The following is a 19,825-nucleotide window of genomic DNA, read 5'->3' on the forward strand; positions in this document are numbered from 1 at the left end:
GAGGGTGATCTGCTTCGCTTGCGAGATTGGCCCCTTGCCACCCTGCAGCTCCTCCACAATGGGATCCCAGTGGCTGCAGCAAGGCTGGGGGAAGGCTGCTGAGTGTCAGAAACTGAGTCGGCAGATGCCCTTGAGGGACGGCCTGGACCAGCTCTGGGCCTGGAGGGCCCAGCTGCTGACCGCTCCAAATCTGCATGGGCGGCAGCAGTCTGTCCTACAGGTGGTGGCAGCTGCAGTGGAGAAGTGACAGTGTTGGCAGCAGGAATGCTGCCATCCTGACAGGACAGCCACTCCCTGGTCGGACGACACACTGGCACTCCCACGGGGCAGCACTGCAGCATGCGGAGCAATCTGCTGAAGCACAGACTGCTGGCCTGCTGCGGTGCGGCGAGGGCCCCGGCGATTCATGCCCGATCCAGCGAGGGTGGCAGCAGTCAGTGCTCGTGTGGCCTCAATCTGCGTCTGCATCAGACCAGCCACTGACTGCATTGCACCACTAAGCACTTGCGTGGAAGCCGCCTGTGCTGCACTGAAGTCCTGCAGACTCCTTGCCAGTGCTGCACCGAAATCCTGCAGACTCCTTGCCTGTGCTGCACCGAAGTCCTGGACACTCCTTGCCAGTGACTCAATGGATTCGGGCATCCTTGCCACTGCAGCCATGAGCTCAGTGCGCCTCTGCTCCGCCTGGGCACCCATTTCAGTGAGGAGCCGCACCTCCTCTGCGCTCACTGTAGCAGGACTGGAGGCCAGACTCTCCCTCCGGGGAGAAGGCCGCCGAGCTTCCCTACCCCCACCCCCGCCGCCACGTTGCTGCAGCCCGCTGGCCCGGAGCTTCACCCTCCTCAGACCCTTCCCCCCTGCTCCCCTCCAGGGAAGACGTGTCCCCATTATGGCCATGGGCTGCCTCGGCTGAGGGTGGCACTGATGGTCCGGCTTCCTCTTCCTCCTCGCCTTCAGAATCACTCACAGTGGCAGCTTGAGGGCCCGCCTCCTCACCTGGCGAATCAACATCTGAAAGCAGGGAGGTACAAGAGTTGCTTTAGCGTGAGGACAGGGCAGCAGCGAGGGAGGCATGAGTGCTGCAATGCACTGTATTGGTTCGATAGTGGCAAAGGATGCCGGTGTGAGGCACAAGTGGAAGGAGAGAGGTCAAAAAGGTGATGACCTTACCATTGCTGTCCAGAATGGGGTCGGCATCTCCAGTGGAGACGGGGCCAATCATCCGGCCTGCCATAATGCGCTGGACTCGCTGCTCCAGATCGCTGAGGTCTTGAAGGTGAGGCCGGCCTCCCCCAGTCCATTGCTGCTGCCTCCTGTTATGGGCCAGCTTGCCCTGCAAGAGAAAGGATGGGCTCTGAGTACAGTGTGAAGCCATGATCATGGCTGCACTGCCTCCCATGGTCGAATAGCCCTTACAGTGTGAAGCCCTGATCTTGGCTGCACTGCCTCCCATGGTCGAATAGCCCTTACAGTGTGAAGCCCTGATCTTGGCTGCACTGCCTCCCATGGTTGAATAGCCCTTACAGTGTGTAAAGTGCTGAATGTGCATGTGAGTTTCATGAAAGGCCCATAGGTGTTGGATGAGGGCTGGGCATTGGGGCTTTCAGGACCCTTTGGCCATAAAGTGAGGTGCACATGCAGGGATGAAGAGGATACTGAAAAGGGTACTCACCCTGACGACCCGAGTGAGGTCGTTGAACTTCTTCCTGCATTGCACAGGGGTCCTAGGCACCATGCTGATGGCGGTTACTCTGTGAGCCACCTCCCTCCAAGCTTTGCGATAGTCGTTGGGCAGCGGCCTCCTGCCACTGTCCGGAAACAGGATAGATCGCCTGTGCTCCACCGCGCCAACCAGAACCTGCAGGGCCCCCTCACTGAACCGCTGCCCTCGCTCCCTGGCCCTCTCCATGGTCCTAGGCGTTAGAATGTGGCAGCAGGTCTGTCCAGGCCGAGAATCAGGGCTCCGATGTGCAGGGTGTGGCTGCAATCCAAGATCGACCCTCCCCTTTAAGAGCTGACCGGCGCCAGCGTGTCTGCATGCAATCACTAACTGGCCGCACCTGCGCTGCACCCGCTCTCGGTGGTAGCGCCTCGCTTCTCCGGCTTAGCGCCTTAGGACAGTCGTGCAGTGCCTGTTTTAGCGCTCCAAGCACCTCCTGGGGCGAAGCAGGTCAATTTAGCAGTAGGTGGCGATAATTTGCGCCGGGCGCTAAATTTCGCGCCCGCTCGAGTATAACGCCCCAAACGTGGCGATACTGAATTTCTCCCCCTTGATTTCTCTGACTGCCACTTTTACTTTTCTCCTTCCTGTCTTTTACTTCTGTCCTTGCTTCCCTTTCCTCTGCCTCCTTGCACAGGTTCCCAACCCCCTGCCATTTTAGTTCAAACCCTCCCCAACGGCACTAGCCAACGCTCCCCCTAGGACATTGGTCCCGGTCCTGCCCAGGTGCAAACCGTCCAGTTTGTACTGGTCCCACCTCCCTCAGAACCGGTTCCAATGTCCCAGGAATTTGAATCCCTCCCCCTTGCACCATTCCTCTAGCCATGTATTCATCTGAAATATCCTTCTATTTCTACTCTGACTATCACGTGGCACTGGTAGCAATCCTGAGATCACTACCTTTGAGGTCCTATTTTTTAATTTACCTCCTAACTCCTTATATTCAGCTTTTAGGACCTCATCCCGGTTTTTACCTATATCGTTGGTGCCTATATGCACCATGACAACTGGCTGTTCACCCTCCCCCTCCCCCTCCCCCTCCAGAATGCCCTGCAGCCGCTCCGAGACATCCTTGACCCTTGCACCAGGGAGGCAACACACCATCCTGGAGTCTCGTTTGCGGCCGCAGAAATGCCTATCTATTCCCCTTACAGTAGAATCCCCTATCACTATAGCTCTCCCGCTCTTTTTCCTCCCGTCCTGTGCAGCAGAACCACTGACACTCACACACTCACACTCATACTCACAATCACTCGCACTCACACACTCACACACTCACTCACACACACACACTCACACACATACTCATACTCACAGACACTCACACACAGACACACACACTCATACACAGACACACTCAGACACACACTCACTCTCACACTCACTCACACACACACTCACACTCACTCACACTCATACTCACAGACACTCACACACAGACACACACACTCATACACAGACACACTCAGACACACACACTCACTCTCACACTCACTCTTACACACTCACACTCACTCACAAACACACACTCACTCTCACTCTCACTCTCACACTCACAAACACACACTCACTCTCACTCTCACTCTCACACTCACAAACACACTCTCACTCTCACACTCACAAACACACTCTCACTCTCACACTCACACTCACACACTCACACACACTCACACCCACACACTCACAGACAGACACACCAGGGAAGAAATAAAATGATCTGAAAAGCACTCAAAATAGAAAAAAGGAAAAATTAAATGTCCAAAGTTTTATTCAGGTTATGTTACAAGTCAATCACAATTCCCTAAAATGAATTGTTTAATGTTTAAGAACAATCTCTTTCCAGTAAAAAGAAGTCAATCTTTAGAGGCAGCCAAAGTTCAAATTTTAAAAAAAGTGTTTGCTTAACATTTTCTTTGTGAAGTCAATGCCCCTTTAAATCGCCAGTGTGCGATGGATCCAGAGGACCTAGGGCGAGCGCGCCTGTTTCCCCCTCTCTGACCACAGCAACAGTGAGTGTTGACTTCCCTCAAGACGCTTCATGCCTTTATTGAAATCGCAGACATGCAGCGCTGACTCCTGCCCTTCTGGCCAGCTGAGGTCTCAGCCCTGCTTGTCATGTCATGCGGCGGCCGGGGAGCCCTGCGTGCAGCTTGCCAATTCTCAGCATGGACCAGGGAACTGTCCTCCTGAGATTCCTCAAACAGGTGCAGAGCAAGAAACGCAGCAAAGAGGAGAACATTCCCGGGGAATTTCTGGTAAGACCATTGCTGAGTCCACTGTGGAAAGCCTGTGGGGAGGGGGTTGGAAGGGACCGGGACCGAGACCGGCAAGGGCTGTGAAACTGGCCAGGCGGAACTGACAGGTAGAAATCAACTGAGAAGGGGGAGAACAGGTGGAGGGGAGAGAGACTGCGGGTCTCCCTCTAGTCAGAGGTCTGGACATGGGGTGTCCCTGTACCCTGGGGATCCCAATCATCAGATTTCTCCCCCTCTGCTTTCTGTGGTTTAAAAAAAAATTACGAGTGACTCATTAACAAGTTTCACCAACAGCAAGAAGTTTGCCTGCAATGATAGCGCTGTGTTCCTTATGGTTCTTAACACTGACTTGTAGAAGTTTGGATAGGGGGTTCACGGGAGTGTGTCAATTTTTATGGGGGGGGGGGACTGAGGGGGCCTGTGTGAGTCTCAATAACTGCAGGGGGTCCCCGGGAGTGTGTCAGTATTTACAGGGGGTCCCCAGGAGCGTGTCAGTATTTACAGGGGGGTCCCCGGGAGTGTGTCAGTATTTACAGGGGGTCCCCAGGAGTGTGTCAGTATTTACAGGGGGTCCCCGGGAGTGTGTCAGTATTTACAGGGGGTCCCCGAGAGTGTGTCAGTATTTACAGGGGGTCCCCGAGAGTGTGTCAGTATTTACAGTGGGTCCCCGGGAGTGTGTCAGTATTTACAGGGAGTCTCTGGGAGTGCGTCAGCATTTACAGTGGGTCCCCGGGAGTGTGTCAGTATTTACAGGGGGTCTCTGGGAGTATGTCGGTATTTACAGGGGGTCCCCAGGAGTGTGTCGGTATTTACAGGGGGTCCCCAGGAGTGTGTCAGTTTTTACAGGGGGTCTCCGGGAGTGTGTCTGTATTTACAGGGGGTCCCCGGGAGTGTGTCAGTATTTACAGGGGGCCCCCGGGAGTGTGTCAGTATTTACAGGGGAACCTGTGGAATTCTCTACCACAGAAGGCAGTTGAGGTTAATTCATTAAATATATTCAAGGAGGAGTTAGATATATTTCTTAAGGCTAAAGGGTTCAAGGGATATGGGGCGAAAGCAGGGTCAGGTTACCGAATTTGGATGATCAGCCATGATCTCATTAAATGGCGGAACAGGCTCGAGGGGCCAAATGGCCTACTCCTGCTCCTATCTTCTATGTTTCTATGGGGCCCCGGGGGTGTCAGTATTTACAGGAGGTCTCTGGGAGTGTATCAGTATTTACAGGGGGTCTCTGGGAGGGTGTCAATATTTACAGGGGGGTCCCCGGGAGTGTGTCAGTATTTACAGGGGGTCCCCGGGAGTGTGTCAGTATTTACAGGGGGTCCCTGGGAGTGTGTCAGTATTTACAGGGGTCCCTGGGAGTGTGTCATTATTTACAGGGGGTCCCCAGGAGTGTGTCTGTATTTACAGGGGGTCCCCGGGAGTGTGTCAGTATTTACAGGGGGTCCCCGGGAGTGTGTCAGTATTTACAGGGGTCCCCGGGAGTGTGTCAGTATTTACAGGGGGTCCCCAGGAGTGTGTCTGTATTTACAGGGGGTCCCCGGGAGTGTGTCTGTATTTACAGGGGGTCCCCGGGAGTGTGTCTGTATTTACAGGGGGTCCCCGGGAGTGTGTCAGTATTTACAGGGGTCCCCGGGAGTGTGTCATTATTTACAGGGGGTCCCCAGGAGTGTGTCTGTATTTACAGGGGGTCCCCGGGAGTGTGTCTGTATTTACAGGGGGTCCCCGGGAGTGTGTCTGTATTTACAGGGGGTCCCCGGGAGTGTCAGTATTTACAGGGGGTCCCCGGGGGTGTGTCAGTATTTACAGAGGGTCCCCGGGAGTGTGTCAGTATTTACAGGGGGGTCCCCGGGAGTGTGTCAGTATTTACAGAGGGTCCCCGGGAGTGTGTCAGTATTTACAGAGGGTCCCCGGGAGTGTGTCAGTATTTACAGGGGATGCTTGCGACCGTTTCAGTATCTGCAGTTTTTTGAGTGGTTTCCGTACACAGAAAAGTCTAAAACCCCCGTGTCTGGATTTAACCTTCAAAATTATCCTCTTCTGTAAAGTAAACTTATGTTAAATTCTGACCAACATTATACCAACCCTTTTTTAATCGGGTCTTTGTCAGAATGTAATATTGTTTTTCCCAAGTGCTCACTAATCAGTGAAGGTTATTAAATGACAATCCTGAAGGGATTTGAAGATATTTTCAAAAGGCGCAGGACGGGTGTATTTCTGGTAAGCGTGTAACGTGATGTGACTGTGCAGAGGCTGCTGTACGTAATGAGGGAGGACTGTTATCTAACTGGTTCAAAATGGACATCTAGGCCACATGAACTTCAACAGTAAAACTAGATGGATGATGTCATCTGATGGAGAATGTAGAGAATCCAACCTCGTGAAAATATCCTTCACACCCTCCCATAAAGCATTTTGTTAAGTGTAGTGTGTGTATAAATATAATATATATAAAACCAGCATAGCTGGTGGTCATAGAATCATACAGCACAGGAGGAGACCATTCGGCCCATCGTGCCTGTGCCGGCTCTTTGAAAGAGCTCTCCAATTAGTCCCACTCCCCCCTGCTCTTTCCCCAGAGCCCTGCAAATTTTTTCCCTGCAAATATTTACCCAATTCCTTTTTGAAAGTTACTATTGAATCTGCTTCCACCGCCCTTTCAGGCCACGCAGTCCAGATCACAACAACTCGCTGTGTAAAGAAATTCTCCTCATCTCCCCTCTGGGATCTTTTGCCAATCACCTTAATTCTGTGTCCTCTGGTTACCGACCCTCCTGCCACTGGAAACTGTTTCTCCCTATTTACTCTGTCTAATCCCTTCATGATTTTGAACACCTCTATTAAATCTCCCCTTAACCTTCACTGCTCTAAGGAGAACAACCCCAGTTTAAGAGTGACACTTCAAGTCAAATATAAAACCTGATTTTGCTCCCGTTAAAATCACCTATTACAAGTGAGACATAAACCTGAGTTCCATCATACATTATTCCATTATTTATTTCACAGAGGTTGACTATTCTGTACATTTTCCAGCAATTTCTGTTTCTTTTTCCAGATTTCCAGCATTTTTTCAATTCTTTTTATTTCTACATTATTTAACATGTGGACCCTGATGTCTTTCAATGTATGTAATAGCTCTTGGAATTGAAGGCAAATTGTTGACCTGGTTAGGAGATTGGTTAGCCGGTGGAGACAGAGAGTAGGAATAATGGTTAATTGGAGGGAAGTGACTAGTGGTGTCCCGCAAGGACCTGTACTGGGACCTCAACTGTTTGCTATATTTCTTAATGACTTAGATAACACAATAGCGAGCCATATATCCAAGTTTGCTGATGACACAAAGATTGGCGGTACAGTATGTAGTGTAGACGGGAGCATAAAATTACAAAGAGGCATTGATAGATTAAGTGAGTGGGCAAAACTGTGGCAGATGGATTTCAACACAGGTAAGTTTGAGGTCTCGTTTTCAAAATTCTCATCCTTGTTTTCAAATCCCTCTGTGGCCTCGCCCCTTCCCTATCTCTGTAATCTCCTTCAGCCCCACAATCCCCCCAGAGATATCTGCGCTCCTCTAATTCTGCCCTCCTGAGCATCCCTGATTTTAATCGCTCCACCATCGGCAGCCGTGCCTTCAGCTGCTTGGGCCCTAAGCTCTGTAATTCCCTCCCTAAACCTCTCCGCCTCTCTCTCCTCCTTTAAGACGCTCCTTAAAACCTACCTCTTTGACCAAGCTTTTGGTCACCTGCCCTAATTTCTCCTTATGTGGTTCGGTGTCAAATTTTTTGTCTTATAATACTTGTGTGAAGCACCTTGGGACATTTTACTACATTAAAGGCGCTATATAAATACAAGTTGCTGTTGTTGTCATCCACTTTGGACCAAATAAGGATGGATCCGAGTATTATTTAAATGGTGAAAAGTTAGGAACTGTGGTGGTCCAAAGAGATTTAGGGGTCCATGTACACAGATCACTAAAATGTCGTAGTCAGGTACAAAATATAATCAGAAAGGCTAATGGAATGTTAGTCTTTATAACTAGAGGGCTGGAATATAAAGAGGAGGAAGTTATGCTACAGCTATACAAAGCCCTGGTTAGACCACACCTGGAGCACGGTGTACAGTTCTGGGCACCGCACCTTAGACAGGATATACTGGCCCTGGAAGGAGTGCAGCGCAGATTCACCAGAATGTTACCAGGGCTCCAAGTGTTAGATTATGAGGAGAGATTACATAAACTAGGCTTGTATTCACTGAATATAGAAGGTTAAGGGGCGATTTGATTGAGGAGTTTAGAATTTTGAAATGAATTGATAGGGTAAATGGAGAGAAACTTTTTCCACTGGTGGAGGGAGTCTAGGACAAGGGGGACATCACCTTAAAATCGGAGCCAGGCCATTCAGGAGAGAAGTTAGGAAACACTTCTTCACACAAAGGGTGGTGGAAGTGTGGACCTCTCTCCCACAAAGAGCAGTAGATGCTGGGGCTCAGTTAATAATTTCAAATCTGAGATCGATAGATTTTTTTCTAGTCAAGGATATAAAAGGTGATGGAGTTAAGATACAGATCAGCCATGACCTCACTGAATGGCGGAACAGACTCGAGGGGCTGAATGGCCTCTTCCTGTTCCTATGATGGAAACAGCCACAAAAAACACAGTGTCAGAGTGACGGCCTAGGCTCAGTGGAACGGTCTTGCCTCTGATTCAGAAGATCATAGATCTGAGTTCACTCCAGGATTTGAGCATGTTATCTAGGCTGCCACTTCAGTGCGGTGAGGGAGTGCTATATGGTCAATGAAATATTAAACCCAGGCCTCGTCTGCCTGCTCCGTGGGTGGAATATATTCCATGGCACTGTTTGAAGGTGAGCAGGGGAGTTCTCGCCGGTGTCCTGGCCACCATTCAGCCCTCAACCCGCACCAGTAGATTTACTGGTCATTCAATTCATTTGCTGTTTGTGGAATCTTGCTGTGCAAAAATTTGTTGCTGGGTTTGTCGACAAAACAACACTGACTTCGCTCAAAACTAATTCATTTGGGATGTTCTGAGGATGTGAAAGAAAGACAGACTTGCATTTCTATAGCGCCTTTCACGATCACCGGACGCCCCAAAGCGCTTTTCAGCCAATGAAGTACTTTTTGAAGTGTAGTCACTGTTGTAATGTGGGAAACGCGGCAGACAATTTGCGCACAGCAAGCTCCCACAAACAGCAATGTGATAATGACCAGATAATCTGTTTTAGTGATGTTGGTTGAGGGATAAATATTGGCCCAGGACACCGGGGAGAACTCCCCTGCTCTTCTTCGAAATAGTGGCCGTGGGATCTTTTACATCCATCTGAGAGGGCAGACGGGGCCTCGGTTTAATGTCTCATCTGAAAGACGTCACCTCCGACAGTGCGGCGCTCCCTCAGTACTGCCCCTCTGACAGTGCGGCGCTCCCTCAGTACTGCCCTCCCTCAGTACTGCCCCCTCTCAGTACTGCCCCTCCGACAGTGCGGCGCTCCCTCAGTACTGCCCCTCTGACAGTGCGGCGCTCCCTCAGTACTGCCCCTCCGTCAGTGCGGCGCTCCCTCAGTACTGCCCCTCTGTCAGTGCGGCGCTCCCTCAGTACTGCCCCTCCAACAGTGAGGCGCTCCCTCAGTACTGCCCCTCCGACAGTGAGGCGCTCCCTCAGTACTGCCCCTCCGACAGTGAGGCGCTCCCTCAGTACTGCCCCTCTGTCAGTGCAGCGCTCCCTCAGTACTGCCCCTCCGACAGTGAGGCGCTCCCTCAGTACTGCCCCTCCGACAGTGCGGCACTCCCTCAGTACTGCCCCTCCGACAGTGCAGCACTCCCTCAGTGCTGCCCCTCCGACAGTGCGGCGCTCCCTCAGTACTGCCCCTCCGACAGTGCAGCGCTCCCTCAGTACTGCCCCTCCGACAGTGCGGCGCTCCCTCAGTACTGCACAGTATAAAGGCGCTATATAAGTGCAGGTCCTTTCCACTTTTATTTCTTTAGAAGCATGGAGTGTAAATTCAGGCTGTCGTCTCATTTTATGGCACAAGATTTCTGCCCAGAATCATTCCCAGGAATATGTTACTTTTTATTTTAAACAATTTTGCATTATGTTTAAAATTCTGAAAGGATGGGACAGGGTAGATAAAAGCAGACTGTTCCCAGTAGTTGAGGGGTCAAGCCAGAGATACAAGATTAAATGTGAGAGATTTGGACCAGAGGGCAGGAGAGACGTCCTCACACAGAGAGTTGTGAGGCTGTGGGATTCACTCCCAGGGTTAGTGGTTGAGGCAGGAGACAGAGGATAGGGATGAAGGGAATGTTCTCTGATTGGCGGGATGTGACAAGTGGTGTTCCCCAGGGATCTGTACTGGAACCTCAGCTCTTCACCCTGTGTATCAATGACTTGGGTGAAACATAGAAACATAGAAGATAGGAGCAGGAGTAGGCGTTTCGGCCCCTCGAGCCTGCTCCGCCATTCAATGAGATCATGGCTGATCATCCAAATTCAGTACCCTGTCCCTGCCTTCTCCCCATATCCCTTGATCCCTTTAGCCTTAAGAAATATATTTAACTCCTTCTTGAATATATTTAATGAATTGGCCTCCACTGCCTTCTGTGGTAGAGAATTCCACAGGTTCACCACTCTCTGGGTGAAGGAATTCCTCCTCATCTCTGTCCTAAATGGCTTACCCCTTATCCTTAGACTGTGACCCCTGGTTCTGGACTCCCCGGCCATCGGGAACATCCTTCCTGCATTTAGTCTGTCTAGTCCTGTTAGAATTTTATAAGTTTCAATGAGATCCCCACTCATCCTTCTAAACTCCAGCAAGTATAAGCCCAATCGGCCCAATCTCTCCTCATACGTCATTCCTGCCATCCCAGGTATCAGTCTGGTGAATCTTCGCTGCACTCCCTCCATGGCAAGAACATCCTTCCTCAGGTAAGATGACCAAAATTGCACACAGTACTCAAGATGTTGTCTCACCAAGGCCCTGTACAACTGCAGCAAGACATCCTTGTTCCTGTACTCGAACCCTCTCGCTACGAAGGCCAACATACCATTTGCCTTCTTAACCGCCTGCTGCACCTGCATGTTTACCTTCAGTGACTGGTGCACAAGGACACCCAGGTCTCGTTGCACTTCCCCTTCTCCCAATCTATTGCCGTTCAGATAATAATCTGCCTTTCTGTTTTTGCCACCAAAGTGGATAACCTCACATTTATCCACATTATACTGCATCTGCCATGCTTCTGCCCAATCACCCAACCTGCCTAAATCATACTGGAGTTTCTCGGCATCCTCCTCACAGCACACACGTCCAAACCACCTTTGTGTCATCTGCAAACTTGGAGATATTACATCTAGTTCCCTCGTCTAGATCGTTAATATATATTGTGAATAGCTGGGGTCCTAGGACCGATCCCTGCGGTACCCCATTAGTCACTGCCCGCCACTCGGAAAAAGACCCATTTATTCCAACTCTTTGCTTCCTGTCTGCCAACCAGTTCTCTATCCAAGTCAGTACCTTGCCCCCAATCCCATGTGCCTTTATTTTACACGCTAATCTCTTATGCGGGACTTTATCGAAAGCCTTCTGAAAGTCCAAATACACCACATCCACTGGTTCTCCCTTATCTATTTTATCAGTTACATCCTCAAAAAATTCCAGTAGATTAGTCAAGCATGAAGGAACAGAGAGCTGTATATCCAAGTTTGCAGATGGCACCAGGTTAGGAGGCAAAGTAAGTAACACAGATGGGAGGAGGAAGTTGCAAAGGGACATCGACAGACTAAGTGAGTGGGCAAAACTGTGGCAGATGGAGTTCAATGTGCGGAAGTGTGAGGTAATCCACTTTGAATCTGAGAAAGACAAATTGGAATATTTTCTAAATGGTGAGAGACGAGAAGCTGTGGAGGAACAAAGGGATTTGGGTGTCCATGTACACCAATCACTCAAAGCTAGTGGACAGATACCAAATGTGATCAAAAGGGTTAATGGAACATTGGCCTTTATCTTGAGGGGACTGGAATACAAAGGGGAGGAAGGGATGCTTCAGTTGTACAATGTCCTGGTCAGACCCCATCTGGACACTGCGTTCAGTCCTGGGCCCCGCACCTCAGGAAGGATATATTGGCCTTGGAGGGGGGGCAGCACAGATTCACCAGAATTATATTGGGGGTGGGTGGGGGTGGAGTTCAACTGTTATATTATGAGAACAGGCTGCATAGACTTGTCTTGTATTCATTCCCCTGTGTATAGAAGATTGAGGGGTGATCGAGGTGTTTAAAATTATAAAAGGATTCGATCGGGTGGATACTGAGAAACTATTTCCTCTGGTGGGGGAAGTCCAGAACAAGGAGGCGTAACCTTAAAATTAGAGCCAGGCCGTTCAGGAAGCATTTCTTCACACAAAGGGCGGTGGAAATCTGCAACTCTCTCCCCCAAAAGGCTGTGGATGCTCGGGGGGCAATTTCAAGACTGAGATGGCTGGATTTTTGTTGGGTGAGCGTATCGAGGGCTATGGAGCAATGGTGCGTGAATGGAGCTGAGGTACCGATTGAATGGTGGAACTGGCTCGAGGGGCCAAATGGCCTCCTCCTGTTGCTAATGCTCCGAAGTTGCTTCCCTGCTCTCTTACCAAGAAAATTTTGGGAGGAGGTGAAGGGAGCATTGAAAAATCAAAAAACATCAGGATGCACAAGAGGCCAGAATTGGAGGAGCGCAGAGATCTTGGAAGGTTGTGGGGCTGGAGGAGGTTGCAGAGATGGGGAGGGGGGCGAGGGATTTGAAAACAAGGATGAGAATTTTAAAATGGAGGCGTTGCCGGACCGGGAGCCAATGTAGGTCAGCGAGCACAGGGGGTGATGAATGAACGGGACTGCAAAATTAGTCTACCAAAATTCTACTATCTTTTTTTAATCACCATCATATTTTCTGGCAGTTTCTAGGTCCCCTTTTAAGCTTCCGTGTCCCAAATTTAGTTCAGTTCATTGTGTACTTATTTTTGACTTATGCGTAATAGTTGACATTTATCAACATTAAATTTCATTTGCCACACTTCTGCGCAGTTGCATAACTGAGGTAAATCCTTCTGCTCACTGCACCCTGTAACATCGCAGTTCTGGTCTCTTGAGCATCCCCGATTTTAAACGCTCCACCATTGGTGGTCGCTCCTTAAAACCGACCTCTTTGACCAAGCTTTTGCTCACCTGCCCTCATATCTCGTTATGTGGCTTGGTGTCAAATTTTGTTTGATAATCGCTCCTGTGAAGCGCCATGGGATGTTTGACTACGATAAAGACCATTGTGGGTACCCCTCCCTTGTAAAGGGCTTTGAACTCTTGAGGTTATAAAAATATTAGGTTGAACAATATGGCCTAGAAATTCAGTTGTTAGTGCCAGCTGCTAGCGCCTTAGGAGGAGGAGGAGAAGTGGGGCGCTAAGCGTCCAGCGCCCGGGCGCGGCGTGATCTGCACCTCTCGCGAACTTCACTCAAGATTTAGCGGCGGCGCAAAACCGCAGCGCCCGCTCAGCTGCGCACGCAGATCCTGACGTCATTTCATGGTGCAACGCCCTTGGTGCGCCCCGAACCGGAACTTCAGTGGCGCCGCCCTTCTTTGCACCTGGCGCCCCCAGCAACTGGTAGAGGGGAACGGTTCCCAGTCGCTGTGGGGCACGGGGGGCGCTATTTAAAGGGGACTCCTCCTGCATTATAAGTGGCAGCCATTTTGTGCCAATCCTTCTGTGTGAGAGACAGATATTTGGAGAGAGACAAAGGCAGAGAGCTTTCTGCTTTGACTAAGCGCTCGCACAGGTACTTCTGGCTTCAGGCCAGAGTTTTGCACTTGGATTTCACTTTCAGTGCCATAGCCTTGAGTCGCCACATATAATGGGGGCTGCAATGGGTGGAAACGTTGGCTTTCTCCATTGCATTCAAAGGGATCAGAGACGCCGTGAGAGAGTGCCAGTCATGGCCAGACGGAGAAGGGCCAACAGGTGCCGGCACAGGAGGCCTTACCCACCCAGGGTATACCGCCAGCAGTTCTCATATCTGAACATGTCTGAGGAGCAGTGTGTTCGGAGGCTGCGATTCAGAAGGGAGGTGGTCACTGAGATCTGCCACCTGCTTCGCAGAGATCTGCAGCCACAGCTGAGGAGCAGGACGTCTCTGTCGGTGGCAGTGAAGGTGACGGTGGCTCTCCATTTCTATGCCACCGGCTCCTTCCAATCCGCTACTGGGGACATTGCCAACATCTCCCAGTTCGCGGTACATTGCTGCATCCACCAGGTGAACAATGCCCTTTTCAGAAGGAGATGTCAGTACATCTCCCTCCCCATGACCCTGGACAAGCAGCAAGAGCGTGCAATGGGATTTGGAAGAATAGCGGGCTTCCCCATAGTCCAGGGCGTAGAACTGATGAACCAGCAGTGGTCAGGCCTTGCTTCAGGGCTGCAGTGTGCAGGGCATGGCAGCCAAACAAGTCGACCCTCCCCCTTTAAGAGCTGACCGGCGCCAGCGTGTCTGCCTTCATTCAGAAACTCGCCGCACCTGCGCTGCGCCCGCCCTCGGTGTTAGCGCCTCGGCTCTCCAGCTTAGCGCCTTATGATAGTCGTGCATCGCCTGCTTTAGCGCAGCAGCAACCTCTTTGGGCGATGCAACTCAATTTCGCCGAAGGTGACGCTAAGTTGCGCCGGGCGCTAAATTTAGCGAACACCCGGCTGTAGCGCCCCAAACGTGGCGATACTGAATTTCTAGGCCTATGTTTTCAATAAAGTTCAAGGTTAACATAAGTCTTTGTAAAAAAAAAAAAATGAGTAAGAGCTTTTACCAAAATGTAATCGATGCTATTTTAATGTCTCAAATACGTGCTCAGTGTATAGAAGGCCACGGCACAATCACTTGTCCCTGATTTCCTTTGAAAGGGACTAGCAGTTTGCTAAATGCCTTTTGAAACAAGCAGACAACAGTGTGCTTTGTTCTAGGACTGAGTGTACTCCATGCAGCACACAGCAACGGCGCACTGACCAACGAGTCGAGCCAACAACTTGATTGGCCGAATAATGTCTACCACACATCCTGTGAGGAAACCGCACTGTAGTGTAGATCCCTCACCATCACTTCTGTTGCAGAATAATGTACGTTGTACCTGCGCAACTAACACTCCCCTTCCGCCCACCAACACCCCCCCTCCCCCCCCATTGCTGTAAACTCAATGGAAAGGCACTGAAGGGTGTGGGTTAACATGAAGACCAAGGGGCTCCACTACATCATTCCCTGAAAGTACAGATGCAGGTAGATAAAGCCATGAGAAAAGGCCGACCGCATATAAATAGGGGCATAGAGTACAAGAGTAAAGAAGTATTGATAAAATTGTACAAGGCATTGGATAGACCACAGTTAGAGACTGTGTGCAATTTTAGAATATAAGAATGAGGAGCAGGAGTCGGCCATTCGGCTCCTCGAGCCTGCTCTGCCATTCAATAAGATCATGGCTGATCTTTGACCTCAACTCCACTTTCCCACCTGATTCCCATATTCCTTGATTTCCCTAGAGTCCAAAAATCTATCGATCTCAGCCTTGAATATACTCAACGACTGAGCCTCCACAGCCCTCTGGGGTAGAGAATTCCAAAGATTCACCACCCTCTCAGTGAAGAAATTTCTCCTCATCTCAGTCCTAAAAGGCCGGCCCCTTATCCTGAGACTGTGACCCCTAGTTCTAGACTCTCCAGCCAGGGGAAACAACCTCTCAGCATCTACCCTGTCAAACCCTCTCAGAAACTTATAGGGGAAAAATTGAGTCGCGCCCCCTTTGGGGCGCTAACATCGCCGAATTAGCGCCCCCGCGGCCGAAATTCATCGGTACCACCCCAAGAGGGAAGCGGAGTACTACTGGAAGCACCCCGCCTCCCTCTTGGGGCGCTGTGAGTGAATATCGCGGAGCTACATGCCGCAGCGCCACGCTCTCCGGCACGTTGCGCCGCGGTACTGCAGGCCTTCTTCCCCTTCTTAAAGGGGAGAGGCCTAGCACAGCGCGACCCGGGGCCCAGCTGGGCTGCCCGGGCGCGAGTTGCTTTGCACCCTCTTAGGGCGCTAACGGGAGGCGCAAAGCAACCAAATTTTTAGGCCTACATGTTTCAATGAGATCCCCTCTCATTCTTCTAAACTCCAGAGAATATAGGCCCAGTCTACTCAATCTCTCCTCATTGTGGGGCCCTTTATAGAATGACATTAAAGCCATGGAGTGTGGAGAGCGTAGATTCACCAGGATGATGCCCGGGATGGGAACTAGAGTTATGAGGAGATATTTGAGATACTGGGACTGTTTCCACTGGAGCAGGCAAGGCTAAGAGGAGGTTTAATAAGAGATATTTTAAATCATTAAGAGTGTGGATTGAGTGACTAGGGAAATTCCTCTGTTTGGAGCGTCAGTGATGAGGGGCCATCAGTTTCAAATGGTGAGTGAGAGGAGAGGTTCGGAGAAATGTATTTACACAGAGGGTTGTTGTAGCGGGGGGAGTGGTTGAGGCAGAGACCGTTGCAGCTTTTAGCGTAAATTGGATAAATACTTGAAGCAGAGGAAGATACCAGGCTCTCGGGAGACACCAGGACAGTAGCATTATTTAGGGATTGGTGTAGCAAAGACACACTGGGGGGTAATTTTAAGTTTGGGTAATAGTGGACACCGGGCGATAGCGAATTGACCATCCATTATATGCCCCGCCTTTTGATTAATCTCATTGGCAAGGTTAATCGGGTGAGGTGTGGATTGGACGGCCAATTCAATTTTACACCATCACCCATAATTAAAATGACCCCCAGAGATGAATGGCCTCCTGTACTGTAAACTGTGCTTCTGTGCACCTACACGAGAAAACAAATAAATTCTTTAAGGGGATTTACAGGGTAGATGCTGAGAGGATGTTTCCCCTGGCTGGAGAGTCTAGAACCAGGGGTCGGCCATTGAGGACTGAGATGAGGAGAAATTTCTTCACTCGGAGGGTGGTGAATCTTTGGAATTCTCTACCCCAGAGGGCTGTGGAGGCTCAGTCGTTGAGTATATTCAAGGCTGAGATCGATAGATTTTTGGACATTAAAGGAATCAAGGGATAGGGGGATAGGGTGGGAAGGTGGAGTCGAGGTTAAAAATCAGCCATGATCTTATTGAATGGTGGAGCAGGCTCAAATGGCCGACTCCTGCTCCTATTTCTTATGTTCCTATGAAAGAGCTTTTGCAGTATTGCTTTACCAATTTGAGGTATTTTGAGTCTCGAAGGATTTAAAAGCATATGTTTCTCTGGGTAGTTGGGTGAAGGAATCTTTACTCAGTGAAGACAACTGGGACTCTTTTCTCTAGAAAAGATGAGGCTGATAAGACCTTATGGAGCTCTTTAAGATTATGACAGGCTTGATAGGGTAGATGTAGAGAGGATGTTTCCAATTGAGGGGGGAGACCAGAACTAGGGACCATAAATATAAGGTAGTCACTAATAAATCAAATAAGGAATTCAGGAGAAACTTCTTTACCCAGAGAGTGGTGAGAATGTGGAACTCGCTACCACAGGGAGTGGTTGAGGCGAAGAGTATAGATACATTTAAGGGGCAGCTCGATAAACACATGAGGGAGAAAGGAATAGAAGGATATGCTGATAGGGTAAGATGAAGAGGGGCGGGAGGAGGCTCGTGTGGAGCATAAACACCGGCACGGACCTGTGGGGCCAAATGGCCTGTTTTGTGCTGTACATTCTCTGTAATTCTATGTAAAGTTACTGAGCTTTGGAAATAACTGGAGGAAGTGGGCACCTCACTGCTCGAGAGGAATTGCAAGGCAAAGAAAAGGAAGTGGTGGCCTTGTGCTGGGGGAGGAAGAAACATGGAAACATAGAAGATAGGAGCAGGAGTAGGTTGGGCAGCACGGTGGCATAGTGGTTAGCACTGTTGCCTCACAGCGCCAGGGACCCGGGTTCGAATCCGGCCTCGGGTGACTGTCTGTGTGGAGTTTGCACATTCTCCCCGTGTTTGCGTGGGTTTTCTCTGGGTGCTCCGGTTTCCTCCCACAGTCCAAAGATGTGCGGGTTAGGTTGATTGGCTATGATAAAAAAAATTGACCCTTAGTGTTAGGGGGATTAAATACGTGGGGTTACGGGGATAGGGTGGGATATGTGTTGGTGTAGGGGTTACGGGGATCGGGTGGGATATGTGTCAGTGCAGGCTCGATGGGCCGAAATGGCCTTTATCTGTACTGTGAGGTTTCTGTGATTCTGAGTAGGCTATTCGGCCCCTCGAGCCTGCTCCGCCATTCAATGAGATCATGGCTGATCATCCAAATTCAGTACCCTGTCCCTGCCTTCTCCCCATATCCCTTGATCCCTTTAGCCTTAAGAAATATATCTAACTCCTTCTTGAATATATTTAATGAATTGGCCTCAACTGCCTTCTGTGGTAGAGAATTCCACATGTTCACCACTCTCTGGGTGAAGAAATTCCTCCTCATCTCTGTCATAAATGGCTTACCCCTAATCCTTAGACTGTGACCCCTGGTTCTGGACTCCCCCGCCATCGGGAACAGCCTTCTTGCACCAATCTGTCTAGTCCTGTTAGAATTTTATAAGTTTCAATGAGATCTCCTCTCATTCTTCTAAACTCCAGCGAGTATAAGCCCAATCGACCCAATCTCTCCTCATACGTCATTCCTGCCATCCCAGGTATCAGCCTGGTGAATCTTCGCTGCACTCCCTCCATGGCAAGAACATCCTTCCTCAGATAAGGCGACCAAAACTGCACACAATACTCAAGGTGTGGTCTCACCAAGGCCCTGTACAACTGCAGCAAGACATCCTTGTTCCTGTACTCAAACCCTCTCGCTACGAAGGCCAACATACCATTTGCCTTCTCAACCGCCTGCTGCACCTGCATGCTTACCTTCAGCGACTGGTGCTCAAGGACACCCAGGTCTCGTTGCACTTCTCCTTCTCCCAATCTATTGCCGTTCAGATAATAATCTGCCTTCCTGTTTTTGCCACCAAAGTGGATAACCTCACATTTATCCACATTATAGTTCATTTGCCATGTTTCTGCCCAATCACCCAACCTGTCCAAATCACCCTGGAGTTTCTCGGCATCCTCCTCACACAACTCCAGTAAAGAGGGGGCAAGATCAGCGATGGGAAATACTTAAACAGGAGATGGAAAGGGTCCATTCCAGTAAGGGAAAGTAGGAGTGTGTCAAAGGCTGGGGTTCCATGGATGAATCGGGAGATTGAATCAAACTTGAAACTTAAAAAAAAAAGAAGCAAGTAGCATTTATCGGGCAGACAATAGAAAAGTAAATCCAGGACAAATATAGAGGAAAGAAGCCCAAAGGGAGATTAGAAAGTGAGAAGGAGTGAAAGAAAACTAAGAAATGTAACGGGTAAGCAAAAGCTGCCTTAAAGGCACATTAAAGAGGATAGTTAAGGCAGAGGTAGAGCTTCGATTCATAGAATCACAGAAAGTTACAGCACGGAAGGAGGCCATTTCGGCCCATGGTGTCCGCACCGGCCAACAAAGAGCTATCCAGCCTAATCCCACTTCCCAGCTCTTGGTCCGTAGCCCTGCAGGTTACAGCATCCCAAGTGCACATCCAAGTACTTTTTAAATGTGGTTAGGGTTTCTGTCTCTACCACCCTTTCAGGCAGTGAGTTCCGAACCCCCACAACCCTCTGGGTGAAGAAATTTCCCCTCAAATCCCTTCTAAACCTTCCCCCAATTACTTTAAATCTGTGTCCCCTGGTTTTTGACCCCTCTGCTAAGGGAAATAGGTCCTTTCTATCCACTTTATCTAGGCCCCTCATAATTTTATACATCTCAA

The 19,825-nt window shown here is 49.9% G+C and overlaps 1 protein-coding gene across 1 annotated transcript in view; it reads left to right on the plus strand.

The window, feature by feature from the left end:
- The first annotated feature begins 3,667 nt into the window (after positions 1-3,667).
- The window catches only part of LOC147104997 (tyrosine-protein phosphatase non-receptor type 22-like), a 133,501-nt gene continuing 117,343 nt past the window's right edge, over positions 3,668-19,825 (plus strand). Inside the window, exon 1 of the mRNA XM_086010993.1 lies at positions 3,668-3,975. Within this exon, the coding sequence (XP_085867119.1) occupies positions 3,841-3,975 (135 nt within the window). The 5' untranslated portion in view covers positions 3,668-3,840. The remainder of the gene's footprint in view (positions 3,976-19,825) is intronic.

Source organism: Somniosus microcephalus, chromosome 18 (genome assembly GCF_052327205.1).
Source record: "Somniosus microcephalus isolate GS21.2 chromosome 18, FLI_Smic_1.0, whole genome shotgun sequence".
In the NCBI taxonomy this organism is placed as follows: Eukaryota; Metazoa; Chordata; class Chondrichthyes; order Squaliformes; family Somniosidae; genus Somniosus; species Somniosus microcephalus.